Below are 14,162 nucleotides of genomic sequence, written 5' to 3'. Positions count from 1 at the left end.
TTATTCTGCTGCATCTTGTAAGAACATAATAAGAGCCCTGCTGGATGAGGCCAATGACCCATCTAGTCCAGCATCCTGTTCTCACAGTGGCAACCAGATGCCCCTTCTGGGATGCCCATAAACAGGACCTGAGTACAAGAATACTCTCCCCTCAAGGGTACCATCTCCTAGGAGCCGAGCAGCAGAGGCGGCCGAGTGTGGCGTGGCTTCAGTAGCTGGCTTCTCCTCCTTCTCCTCCAGTCATGGAGTGGAAGGAGCAGGGAAACAGACTCTGGCGGTGGCAGCAGCAGTAGCAGTAGCAGTACCAGCAGCAGCAGCAGCAGCAGCAGCAGCAGGAGATACAGCCATTGAAGCTGGGCTGCCACTCCACTGCTGCCACGTTCGGCTCTGCCCCCAGCTCCTCCGACATTGTGACGTCATGTACCACGACACACGCCTTCAGAAGCTGGCACCTCTGTCTCCCCTTCCCTGCGGTTTCCAACCACTGGTATTCAGAGGCACACTGCCTTCAACAGAGGGAGAACACAGCCTTATCCATTTGTCTAATCCTCTTTTAAAGCTCTGCAAGTTGGTTGCCATCACCACCTCCTGTGGGAGGGATCCAGCTGTAGATTCTGCCACAGCAAGCTGCAAATGTTTTTATAGCTGGATAGCTTCATTTCATAAGACAAGAGTGAATGACCGCAGAACTCTGGTGGGATAGTTAGACATTTGCCTGGTTGCAATTTCTAACATATTGACTGCTGAAGCCAACATCTACAAATAATGTATCCATCTATAATGGGAGGAAGAAGAAGATTTCCTGGCAAGCAAAACTGTTGCTTTTAAAAAAAAAGGCACTGGCAAAAATTTGGGAGGGGATTATGCGATTAGAAGGGGGAACTGAGCAAGGGGGAACAAATTCACTGGCAAGAAGAGTTTGATCAAAAATGCTGATGCTTTTAGTATGACATGCTCCATTGGTGAAATAACTTGATTAGCCTTTTAAAACTTACCATTCCACATTTGGCACAGGCGGATTAATGTTTCCTATAAGAAGCCACTGACTTGATTGCCAACTTCTGTAGGTGTGAAATGGTCAGGATTTTCACCCTCATGTAATGGGCATGCAGGACATTTAAAAAAATATTCTTAAACCTGCATGTTATTTCTAAAAATTTAATTGTCTCTGGCACAGTTTTAAACATTTGTTTGAAAATGAATGAAAGAGTAAAAGTAGGCTCAAATCCTGCTGACCTATGAAGTAGTAGTAGAAGTAGCAGCAGCAGCAGTGGTATCCCCCACTGCTGGGATTCCACCTTTGCAAGAAAAGCATCCTATGGCCAAATGAAGTGGGCTGGAGGGTGGTGTGGAGTCAGCACCGGTGTATTTCTCCAATTCCAGACCCTACTTGCCAAGAAAAGAAAGGAGTCAAGTACCAATGCTTAACTGGGATGAGTCAGAGCTGTTTCCAAAGTGTCTGTGCTGAAGCTTTCCCAACAGAAGGCTTTTCTGCTTCCTCTCAGGTTTGAAATGGGATGCTGGACCACTAAGCATGTCCAGCTCACTGTCTTCTACTAAAAAGTTCCTTTCTGGGTAATTTACATGTTTGCACCTTCAGGCAGTTTCCAGGGTTAGAGTGGTGCTTTGTGCGCTGGAAAAAAATACATCAGGCTCTCAATCTTGTTCTTTAGAAAACGGGAGAGTCACAAAAACTGCAAGACCCCTGCAGCAACCTCTTGATCCAATCAGGATCTGAAAATAAGAAAACAGGTTGTTGGAGAACTAATGAGGAAAGGCGATAACGAAAGAGAAGGCTAGTCATGAGACAATAGGGGAAAATGCCTCACAGTACAGTAAACAGGATACTACCGTACTTTTCCGTACATAACTCAAGGTTTCTAAACTAAAAAATAATGTTAAAAAGGGGGGTAGTCTTATACACGGGGGCAATCCCATTTTCTTAATTTTGAGTCCCCTAAAATAGGGGGCATGTTATACACAGAAAAATACGGTAATTATTTTGTCTAAAGTGTTTTGAAGAAAATCATCTGGGGGTTAGGGTAGGGGGAGGCTCCACAAAGCAGAGTGTTCTGTGGTCGCAAATATTCTTCACACATGTAAACTGTTATTGGGGAGCAAAGATTTGCTTCAAAACATACTGGACCAAATAAACAGCATTGTATGCAACTTGGGATCTTCTTGCCCTTTCTTTCATGGATGACTTCAGTCTCATTATGACACACAAAAAGATGACTCCCCATTCCAAGAAATGCAGCTTCTGGAATGAAATCTCACGTGGATTTTGAAATGGAGAAATGAGAATCTATGACCTAACAAAAAGGTCAAGGTAAATCAATATCTGGGGTGTTTAGCCCTCGCCCAGCTGATAGGAATGCTTGATAGGTGCCCAGGGTGGATCAATGCAGAGCCTGCATCTTTGCCCAGATCAGAAACTCATCCAGACTCTGCCGCATCATCCACTCCTAGGTCTAAAGGAAAGAGCTCACCTTCTGGGGTTGGATTCCGTGCGATGCTGTCACGAAGCAAGCATCTTCTGTACACCAGGCTTTGGCAGGCTTGATAGGTAAGGAAGCACCTGTAGAAGTGGCAGAAGTGGGAAAATAATTATGGAAAGGCCTTTGTGGTTAAAAGGATCAGATGCTTCTCAGAATGCCATCTGTGCCACCCTTCAGATCATAGCTGGAGGACATGCAGCCCTCCAGATGCTGTTGGACTCCAACTCCCATCAGTCACAGCCTGTAGAGCCAACTGTCAGGGTTGTTGGGAGCTCCACAGGTCCCCTAGCCCTGTTTCAAGAAAGGATACCAAGAAAGGAAATACTGCTCCCATGGGAATAAACAGGACAAGTAATGAGTAACTTGCCCAATAATTTCAGTGGGGCCTAAGATGAACTAACTTAGTCTAAATCCAAACTCTTCTAAACAGAAATCACCAGTTGGATGTAAATGTAGAATACAACTAATGAAAGCAAATCAGATTATCCAAGACTAGTACAGGAAAAATAGGAATTCCATGACTGGGCAGGAAAGCAGGCAAGACACATAATTCAGCTCTCCTATAAAGTGGGAAAAGAACACATTTAACCACTGTAGCTACAATGATATGCTCTCAAATCTCAAAAATCTGTAGCTACAATGATATGCTCTCAAATATCAAAATTCAAAATTTTGTCAAGCAAAATTTCCACTACTTCTGCCCTGAGGCTTCAAGATCAGTTTTGATGGCCTGGGCACAGAATGTTAGCATCTTTTAGCAAATACACACCAAATAATGAATCAGATGACATTACTGTATTTTTCAAACACTGTTGGCATGGTAGAACTATCCTGCATAATCTGAGGTAGTGATGCCAGTTACCCACCTTACTGAAACTAACTGGCCACGTTGCCCACCCACCAGTATTTGAGACTACCACATTGTTGGTTTATACATACATTTTTAGGGGTATACAAAAGTTTTTAAAACGAGTACATATGAAAATACTGGGAAACTGTATCAAAAAATACTACATCACTGTCAGGGAGGCAATCGGGAAACACTAGTTTCAAATCAGAACAGCCAAGATTCAACAGCACATCCAAAGGCTTACAAGTCTATAATGGCAGAAACTTTGGTGGAAAAGAATCCATTTGGTCAGATCTACCACAGGTTTCAAATCAATCTGGCAGCTACAAACAATTCTCCAATGAAGTTTTACTTGAGCACAGGCAGATGAAATACTCCAAATAGGCTCAATATTCAGCTTCAGCACTTGTAGTTTCATGGTCAGATTCTGATTCCTATCCCTTTGGCTAATTTCTTTCAATTTAATGAATCTATACCCTTCATTTCAGCCCATCTTAGGCTGCCAAGGTAGCTTCTTGAGATAAAACACATTTCACACACACCAAGAAGCAAGCAGAAAGTTAAAACCATTTTAAGTTCTGACACAATTTTAAAGACAGTTCAGGGGTGTGTGGGTGTGTAGATTTACAGGTCTGTCCAAAATAGCACAGGCTGGGAAACACCTCTGGGTGCTGAATGCCCACTTGCCTCCCAGGAACCTCAAAAGTGATACACCACATTCTGGTGTCTGTTGTGAACAAGATGGCAATGAAGGAAGTGGCAAAAGTTAGGCACTCAGGCACACAACTGCCAACAGGCAGAAATAGCATTGTAAAGGAATTTCAAACTGTCTGCCTAAGAGCCATACTGTACTTCTCCAGCCCTTGCAAGCAAGCACCCTGCCTGTTTGCAGACTTTCTCAGGCAAGCAGAGATCAACATGATTCCAACTCTCTGCTCCCCCGGCATGCAGAAAGGCATTTCACAGCCACTGATAAACACCTGCCCCCTCCCTCCACTTGGCTAAATCAGAAAGAAGGGAACTTGACAGCGCTTGCTTGAAGTTGGGCTTACCTGAGCCAAATGTGTCCGTTGGAGCAAACTGCCTGCTTGCGATCTGTGAACGGCAGGATCTCTTTGCACAAGCTGCAGTGCTCTGGGAAAGTCTGTTTGTTCATTTTCTTTAAGATATGCCCAATCAGCACCTGGGAACACACAGCAGCAGCAGTCAGTAGCAGCACTTATAGGAAGAGACAGCTGCCTGCTGAAAGGTGGGGAAATCTCACAGGAGTTGTGAGGCGGGCTTTCTGAAGAACACAAGATGCAAAAGCCCAAGCCCTGCTTAAAACGGAATACAACAGAATGAAAAAGCAACAAAGGCGTCTCAGGCATGCAAAACGCAGAGTGAATGACTTCTCCGCATGCCGCTCAGGTAGTCTGAGGAACTTAATTGCCCTAACCCCCCATGCATTTCGGAAGAAAACTGATGGTTGAAGGTAAATCGAAAAGAGAGGAGCTTTAGCTCAAAGCGCATGTTACCACTCAAGAGAACATGATAAAATATTTTTGAACACTCTTTCTTATGTCAGCAGAGTTTCAAGTCTTAGCTACTTAGGAAGCTGCAGAAAAATACAGGATTGTGGCAACCACGGAACGGCACAATTGTTATTTATGTAGAACCATCAATGGAGGCAGGGCTCTATGGACCACCTGCTCCCACATCAACCAAACAGAAAGATCTTTTGCTGTGGCTCTTAAGAGTTTTGCAACCATCACAGATTAAAAAGGAAACAAAAGAGAAGGCTTCTTCATCTAGGGTACCCCAAGCTGGGGAACTCTCCTGAAGTCAGGAGTGGTCAGTAGGGCAGGGTGGTAGTGCTTACCTGGCTTCCCAATTCCAAGGTTGCTGCTAGTTAACAAGAGGAAGAAGGGAGGTTGGCATGGTGCAGGCACCAGACTCGTTGCATCCACACCATGCCAACCTCCTGGCCACCTGCACCCTTCCCCTGGTACCTGGCAGCAATCTCAGTGTTGGGAATCCAAGTAAGCCTTGCTGCCTGCTTCAGCCTCAAGGAAGCTTACCTGGCCCCCACTTTATTATCTAGAAGGCATCAGCTTCATACATTTGTATTCTCCCAGACACTGTAATGGTTTGTACCTTAAGATCATAATTGAAGGAATATACATTTTAAAACCACTGGAATTGAAGTCTTTTTTTACTTTCCAGTTTGCCATTTTGTATACAGGCAGCCCTGTTTATGCACATTTAGTATGTCTGCTCATGTTCTGTATACAGGAATCGCACCGAACCTGGAAGTAACTTGGAAAGGTCATAAAAACATCACTAAAAGGGTGGGATGAGGGGAGAGCAGGGGTGGAACATGGCGTTTGCAGGCTTTTCCGATGGGTTTCAATTACACCCGATTTCACCAACATGTGCAGTGCCTCAGAACATAACCCTGCGTAAATGGGGGGCTGCCAGTATTCTGCTAATTATGTTATTTGTTACCTTCATTTGGTTTTATTGCATATTTTATTACTATTATGTTTTAAACTATACTGTAAGCACCCAAAGCTGAATATTGTGAAGGACTGTATATAAATACATTAATGAAAGTAAATAAATAAATAATACATAAGCAAAAGGTCAGGTCCCCTGCCCCAAGGATTTTACAATTCATATGTCAACTGGAGAGGCAGCAGGGGAAGGCCCCAGCATTCCCTCCTGAAAAGTGTGATGTTTTGACTTCTACAAATATTTACTGATTTTATTTAGGATATTAATATACCACTGGGTAACTCACAAGTTTTGAAAGCAGTTTATTTGTGAAAAAGTGGCTTACAAGTTGGTTTCAAGAAAAGTTGCTCACAGTCCAGTTTAGCATAAGTAAGCAGTCTCCTCTGCCTTACAGACTGTCTACACAGGTGCCACCTGTCTTGGGGGGACCAGCAACCCTTTCCCACCCCAACCCCACGAGACCAAATTTAGGATCAGATAATGCCCAGGCCAGCAGGACAAGGCCGCTCCTGCCACACAGTTCTTTCCTCAGGCAGGTGAGTTGATGGTAGTTTGAATCGTCACGGAAGGGGAGTGACGCAGAGTTGTTTGTGGTAGTTCTGGCCTTAGCAAAGAGCACCTCCCCCTTGCTCCCTGATGAATCTGGCATTAGATCTAATCAACAAGTCCACAATATTTACAGAAGCCAGTAACAGCAGTTGTGATCCTCTGGCAGACCCTCATGAACTATTAGGAATCCAAACTATAACTTGCTAATATGGGCAGGTGGGACCTGCTTTCTTTGACAAGACCACAGTCAGTGCTACCAGATCTGCCTAGTGAGTAAGGACAGATAAACACTGAAGGGCATCAGAAGGCCTGCACCAATGATCTAGACACAGTAGCATTTGACTTTTCCAGATCAGAGACCATCTTTTTAAATTTTTAATATGCACCAAGGTTTACAGTTGGCTTTTGAATTGTGGTTTGTTTGTCAACACATAACAAGAAACTATGGTTGTTTTGCTGATGGCACAAAGATAGAAGAGAAATGAGAGAAATGGGGCTGTATGTGCATACATGAAGCTGGTGCATATCCTGGTTTCTTAAACCAGGATTTGATAGGGCAAACTAAACCATGCTATCCTACTGCAACCCAACAGCTTTTATGCTGGGATGCACTTACCCGTGCTGTCCTGTCATCATAACTTTCATCAGACATTAAGAAGTCGCAGACTCCCCTCGTGGGAATGCTGGTGTTCTCCGTAATCCATGTGTGCAGGTAGACTTCCCCCAACACTTGCTTCATATGTTCCCGTGTCAAATGCATTTCCACTGCTTCAATCTGAGCTTGGATTTCAAGAAGCTTATCTTCCATTGGCTCCCGTCCTCCTATGTCACTGGAGTAGACAAGAGAGTCATCTGCTTGATCATCCACATCTGCTCCTCGGATTATGTCGCTTGGATTCTGCTTGCTGCCCTGTTTTGAAGTGCCTTTGTCTTGTTGCTGCTCTTCGCTGCTGCCCATCCCAGGGGAATGTGCTATTAAGACTTTTGTGTCCTCATGGGTTGGCTTCCACAGGGCCTCAGAGGGAGCCTTCTGCAGTGACTGGTACAAAATCCTCAAGAGAAACAGTTTAAAGCGCCAAAAATATGTGGACCCAAAGCTCTCAATCTTTTTCTCCAAGGCTTCCTGTAGGAATCGTGGAATGTGCTTATCTTTCAAGATCTTCCAGCGGACAAGATCTGTGAGGTCAACCTGCCTGAAAAGGTTTTGGACAGATGATTCTAGCAGCTGAGCTGCTGCCTCCTCAAATGTTTTAAGGGTCACAAACTGGACCTGGTAGTTCTTGGTGATAGGGTGGAGGCCACTGGTCATGCCTTCTGTGGTCACTACCGCCAGGTACACTCCACACGGGCTCACTGCAATCCCATGAGTCCGCACAGAGCCAAACACTTCAGACAACTTTATCAGCTGGTGCTCAAATTTCAATGCAACATCCGTGAAGATGGGAATCAGCTGCCTGACCTTCCCGTCAATAGAGCATGTGTAGACAGTCCCATTCTGTTTGTCTGCTGTCATGGAAATGATTGGGAGAGAGTGGAGCCCTGTAACATGTGAATTATGGACATTTAAACCTGCTTTGGAGATCAAAAGAAGACACCAGAACACATAGCATCCTCTTGCGGCCACCACTAAGCTACAGCTGCATTTCTGATATGGGTGGTAGAGAGGAATGCTCTTGATGCTGTGTACAGGCAACTGGTCCATCTCTTGCCACAAAATCACTGGTTGCCTGAGGGTGAAATAGCCCTTGACTGCTTTAAGGTTGACGGGGAGGATTTTAACGGGTCCAAAAGCACTCCCAACAATGAGACCACTCATCTTCCTATTATTGTGCTCATATTCCCACCATGACAATACGCTGGGGGAAGTGATTCCTGACTCAATAGTATTGCAAGATGTGATTGATTCCTTGCCCACAAATGGGAGCTGGAACTGCCAGATGGCGATATTGCCATTGTCAAAGATTCCGGCTAGCAGCACGCTGCCCACATCCCGACACTCATTATTATGCTTCACCTGTTGGGTGGTGCAGATTCCAGACCATTCCATGCGCACCAGGGTCTGCATGCTGTGCCTTCTCTGGAATTCGGAGAAGTCCCCTAAATCCACCCTGGGACCCTCACCCTTACAAAGCCGGTAGCCATTCTCAAACAGGCGCTCTCCATAGAGCTCAGTCAAGTCAACCAACTGCACCCATTGAAGTCTGTCAAGGTTAGCGTGGATGGTCAACCTGTTGTCCATGGTTAATGCTGCCAGGAGGCACCTGCTGTTTGCATCACAGCCCAGTGGAGACCAACTGGAGTATCTGAAGCCTCGCATGGACGGCAGCGACTTCCCTTCGGGGTTGAACACCCTGTCCAACATTAATGTCTGGCTCATGGTTGGATCCTTAGAACTGGCAAACTTTTCCTTACATTCAGCAACTTCATTTTTGGAACCAACCTGAAAAAGAATCAGTGTGTTAAAAAAAATAACAATTAAACATTTTACTAGCTTGTTCAAAATTAAGGCTTGTGTAGCAGCTTAAAGGTATATAAATGAGCTACTATTAGCAAAAGCCTATTTTATCAAATACTGGTGCAAACATCTGATCAAGCAAGCTCTTGCCACAGCTTTGAACACTCTAGCATTAAATACAGTAAGAGCAGCCCAGTAAAATCAGACTGAAGGCCTATCTTAGAGAGGTCCAAATTTTTATACCAAGTTGGCTGCAGTAGTACTTTGACACAGAGACTGTGAGCAGCGCACTCCTTGTCATGTGGGGATGAGTGGAACAAGGCCAAAATTTGATGCACCCCACCAGCCCCCTACACTGACTTCTATAAGCCAGCTAAGTGAAGTGCCAGGCTTTGGAAGGAGGTGCGAGGCTCTGGCAGGGTTCTAGAGGCTCTGACAGGGCTCTAGAGCTCTCCCACCTCCTTCCTAAATCCCTAACTAGGCTTGGGTTGGAGGAAGGAGGACTCTAGGACCCTGTCAAAGACCTCAAGCTTCCTTTCCAAAGCCCAGCTCCTCACTTACCTGGCTGGGGGAGGGCGTCAAATATAGCTGAAGGTCACCAAAAAAGGCCTTGAAGCCTGCATGTGGCCCTTGGGCTGCATGTTGGACCACCCTGGCCTATCTAGTCCAACATCCTCTTTCCCTCAGGAGTCAACCAAAAGCCTACAAGAAGCCCACAATTAAGGCATGAGCACAATAGCTACCTCCTGTCATTGTTCCCCTGCAGCTGGTGCAGTATTCAGAAGCCTCTGAGCCTGGAGGTAATATAACCATCATGACAAGTAGTCACTGATAGCCTTATTCTCCATGAAGTTGACTAATCTCCTTTTAAAGCAGTCCAAGTAAGTGGCCATCACTACACCATGTGACAGCAGATTCCATGGTTTTAAGTAGTCCCTCTTTTTGTCTGTCCTGAATCTCTCACCATTCTGTTTTATTGCATGACCCCATTGGGTTCTATTGTTATGAGAAAAGGAGAATATTATTATTACTTATTCTTATTGCCCACTTTTGCTCCATAAAGAGGCAAACAATGATCAAAGTAATATAAAATGATAGAAATACAAACTGTTATTTTTAGCACATTTCCTTCTGGCTTTGTAAAAACATAGCCATTGCCCTCCTGGATCAGACCCAATGCCATGCAATTCAGCATTCTGGATTTTATTACAACTTAGTTCTACTCAGAATACTCACTGACACTGATAAATTTATTTCATATTTTATTTATCTCATAAAATTAATGTACTGCTTGATTTTTTTTAAAAAACAAAACCTTAAAAGCAGATAGGACTAAAATACATTCATTTTAGGGGACCTAAATTTAAGTAGAACTAAGTTGGATACTTTTATATGCCTGTTGTCTTTGTCCATGGAGTTTTCTTGGCAGGGATACTGGAGTGGCTTGCCAGTTCCTTCTCCAGGTGGATCACGTTTAGTCAAAACTCTCCACTATGACCTGTCCATCTTGGGTGGCCCTGCATGGCATAGCTCATAGCTTCTCTGAGTTATTCAAGCCCCTTCGCCACGACAAGGCATTGATCCATGAAGGGGACGAGATGGTTGGACAGTGTTCTTGAAGCTACGAACATGAGTTTGACCAAACTGCGGGAGGCAGTGCAAGAAAGGAGTGCCTGGTGTGCTATGGTCCATGGGGTCACGAAGAGTCGGACACGACTAAACGACTAAACAACAACAAGTTGGATACATTCCTCTGTTTCTTGCTGCAAGCAAGCCAAGGACACTCAGAAGTAGGATATGAAGACAATCACCTCGTTTGTCCTTAACACCTGAAGTTCAGAGGCAATTAACATGACCCCATAGCCCTATCCTCCATGAATCTGTCCAGTCCTTGTCAGAAAGTAAGAAAGTGTCAGTGGGATTGAACTAAAAATCTATGGAGTTAAGCTTCCTGTCAACAGTGGCCACCCAAATTTATTTTATTTTACTTATCTTTTTTCATAAATAAATTTTTTATGTCACCTTTTAGGACAAAGCAGTTTGTGACACACTGAAAATCAGTACAACAACGAAAACACTGTTAACAGAATCATTCAGAGACTAAAAAGGCAAGGAGAATGGAATGAGAATATCAACCGCCCAATCAGCCACTGCTGAACATCAGATGAAATAAAAACATTTCTAGCTGCCTGCCCATAGCTGCCAAGTTTTCCCTTTTCTCGCGAGGAAGCCTATTCAGCATAATGGAATTTCCCTTAAAAAAAGGGATAACTTGGCAGCTATGTGCCTGCCTAAAAGTCAACTGGGATTGGTCCAATCTAATCCTATTTGGGGAGCAAATTTTACAGCCGTGAGCTGCTGAAGAAAAGGCCCTGCCAGGTATTCCCAGCCAGCCAAACCTGTTCAGGTGGTGATTGTAACCTATGAGCCATTTCATATGAGAGGATTAAAACTTTCTGATATCCTGGGGCCCTTGAAGAGGGCCCAGAAACAGAAGCCATTGCATTCCTATCACCATCAGTCCCAGCCACATTGGAAAATGGTCAGGGATGATGGGAGCTGTAGACCAGCAAAATCTGGAGAGCAGTAAGTTTCCCATTCCTGATTTGACTAAGTCATTTGACATGAGCAGGAGGGAGGGACTTTCATTTAAGAGCCTTCTTACCATCTCTCCCCACGCCCAGTCATTCAAGAATGAGACTAGCAGTCATGCCCACATCTTGCAGCAGTGAGTTCCACATGCTGGCCATGCCTTGTTCTAGATATGTGAAGCAAAGAGGTGCACAGACTTCAGGTTTGTGGGATCTACTTTGTTTTAGTTATTTTTAAAAAATAGAACTCTGAGTTAATCAACCAAACCAACTATGTTGTGGAAGGCAAGCACAATAAAATCTGAGTCAGGAAATGAAAAGAATTCCTAACTTTTTACCCCAAAATCCACTTCTGATTACCCAAAGTTTCTTCGTTTCATTAGTAGCAAAGGGTGGGACTCCTTTCACTGCTTCTGTTAAAACACCTAAAATCCTTCCAGCATTACTGCAAACCACCCAGAGATCTACCAGGAGATCTACCATGTGGTGAAGTGGATGGTGTTGGACTATGGAAGAGGTGCAGGAAACCTTTCTCATCCTTTCATAGGGAGGATATGGCAGTGGTAGATGGGGCCAGAGGACAAGTGGGCAGAGCAGCAACAACAAAACTTTTGCATGTTCTAGTCATTCAAATATCAAAGGTTTCAACTATCTGACTTTTCTACCCAGACAAGAGGCAGTTTGAAGGCACATTTCAGTGAGGCAAAAAAAAAAAGGGTGTGGAGTAGGATATCTGAGGGTGTGTGGCCTGAATAGGGGGTGTAGTCTAGTGAGAGTTCCAAGGGCCAGATTGAGTGGGGCCTGAGGCCACATTCATGCTCCTGAGCCTGAGGTTCCCTAACCCTGGACTAGGATCTGGAAGACTCAAATCACCACTCAGCCACATAAAGCTCATTTGTGGGCTTTATGCGGCTTGGGCCAGCCTCTGTCTCTTTGCCTAACCTAACATGCTGGATTACTGTGAGAATAAGGATCGCTTATTTAACTTTTTTCATTAAGCAGAGAGTGGAAGAACCATGTTAAGCTACCTTGATCCCCTTGCAGAAAAAGCAAGGTCTGCATGCAGAAAAAGCAAGGTCTGCAGGGGGTTGGGCTACATCAGGGGCCAGCAAACTTTTCAGCAGGGGGGCCAGTCCACTGTCCCTCAGACCTTGTGGGGGGCCAGACTATTTTTTTGGGGGGGGAGAATGAATTCCTATGCCTCACAAATAACCCAGAGATGCATTTTAAATAAAAGCACACATTCTACTCATGTAAAAACTCGTTGATTCCCGGACCGTCTGCGGGCCGGATTTAGAAGGCTATTGGGGCGGATCCGGCCCCCGGGCCTTAGTTTGCCTACCCATGGACTACATGATCACGGGGGTCCCTTCCAACTCTATGTCATTTGAGAGCACAGGCTGCGCTTAACTGAGAGCCTACTGAGAGCGAACTCCTTTAAAACAGACACACCCCCGCATCCTGTGGCGGTGGGTTCCGTTGGTTGATCATGCACACGCCGTGCATGCCTAGGCGCGGCTGCCCATCCCACCCTGCAGCGGTCGCCATCCATTCCCCACCTTGAGGTGACAGGCGGCGGAGGGGGCCGGCACGGCCGTGCGGTGGATGACGAGGTCAGCGCCGCTGCTTCCACCTCCTCCGCCGCCGCCTTGGACGTCGCTGAGCAGCTCCAGGACGGCGATGCTGCGGGCTGTGCAGACCGACACGCGGTGGTCCTCGGACCAAGCCAGCGGCTCCACACCGCTCACGCTGTGCTGCAGCCGCACTGCCGGCTCACGGCGCACCGCCGTCAAGCGGAACCCCGCGCTGCCGCTGCTCGGTCCCGCCGCCGACTCGTCGTCTTCCTCCTCCTCCTCCTCTTCTTGAGGCGGACCGGCCTCCTCGTCGTCGTTCCCCTCCGTCAGCGGCGACTCTGCCGGCTCCACCGCTGAGTTTCCCTCAGCCGCCGCAGCCGCAGCCATCTTGTCGCCGCCTTAGAGGCCGCGCGACCCTCTCCCCCGCCCCCCCGCGACGCTCCACCGCGGCCAACCGTCACTGCCCACCATCCGAGCACAGAGCGCCCATGCGCCGCCGCGCGTAGTGTGGCCTGCGAGGAAGGACCTTAGTTTATCTCTCGCGCGTATGGTGGGGAGGGATAACCCGTTCGAGGGGTGTCTAATTTGGTGCCTGAGAAAACGAATTTGGATTTTTGAGAGTGCGGGTGTTTTTTGGTCTTAGCAGAGGAAGGCAATTACGGTATTATTTTGTTTAGTATCCCTGGGGAGCTTTAACCAAGTATTAGTTTTAATTTTTGTTATTGTTACTCGCTTTTGTTTTTAACCAGGGCAACTCAAAGCGATGTACATACATTAAAACCAGCGTAAAAAATATAGAACAAAAGGAGTGGCTATCCAGGCGTTGCTAGGTTACGCTATTATTTTATGTTGCTTTTATTTATACCTCACCTACTTTTCCTTTTCCCCATTTTGCCCTCACAACAACCCTCCGAGGTAGGTTAGTTAGACTGAGAGAGTGAGTGGCTGGCTCAAAGTCACCCAGTGACCTCCATGGCCGAGTAGAGAGATTTGAACCCTGGTCTCCCAGGTCCTAGTCCGACACTGGAACCACTACAGCACACCGACTCTATTATTAACATCATTTATGAGACAACCAGCCTCAGGTTATAGGACAGGTTATAACAGGCATCCCCAAACTTCGGCGCTCCAGATATTTTGGACTACAAT

At 45.9% G+C, this 14,162-nt stretch overlaps 1 protein-coding gene across 1 annotated transcript; it reads right to left on the bottom strand.

Moving 5' to 3' along the window:
• Positions 1-921: 921 nt before the first annotated feature.
• GTF3C4 (general transcription factor IIIC subunit 4) lies at positions 922-13,520 on the bottom strand. The gene is made up of 5 exons (XM_035102194.3): positions 12,999-13,520; positions 7,010-8,833; positions 4,401-4,531; positions 2,490-2,578; positions 922-1,734 (listed from the first exon to the last, which is right to left on the bottom strand). The coding sequence occupies exons 1-5, from the start codon at positions 13,398-13,400 to the stop codon at positions 1,670-1,672; spliced, it is 2,511 nt and encodes an 836-aa protein (XP_034958085.1). The 5' UTR covers positions 13,401-13,520; the 3' UTR covers positions 922-1,669.
• Positions 13,521-14,162: the final 642 nt, after the last annotated feature.

This window comes from Zootoca vivipara, chromosome Z2 (genome assembly GCF_965207765.1).
Source record: "Zootoca vivipara chromosome Z2, rZooViv2.hap1.1, whole genome shotgun sequence".
Taxonomy (NCBI): Eukaryota; Metazoa; Chordata; class Lepidosauria; order Squamata; family Lacertidae; genus Zootoca; species Zootoca vivipara.
The sequence above is the reverse complement of the archived record's forward strand: the minus strand, read 5'-3'. Positions and strand labels throughout refer to the sequence as shown.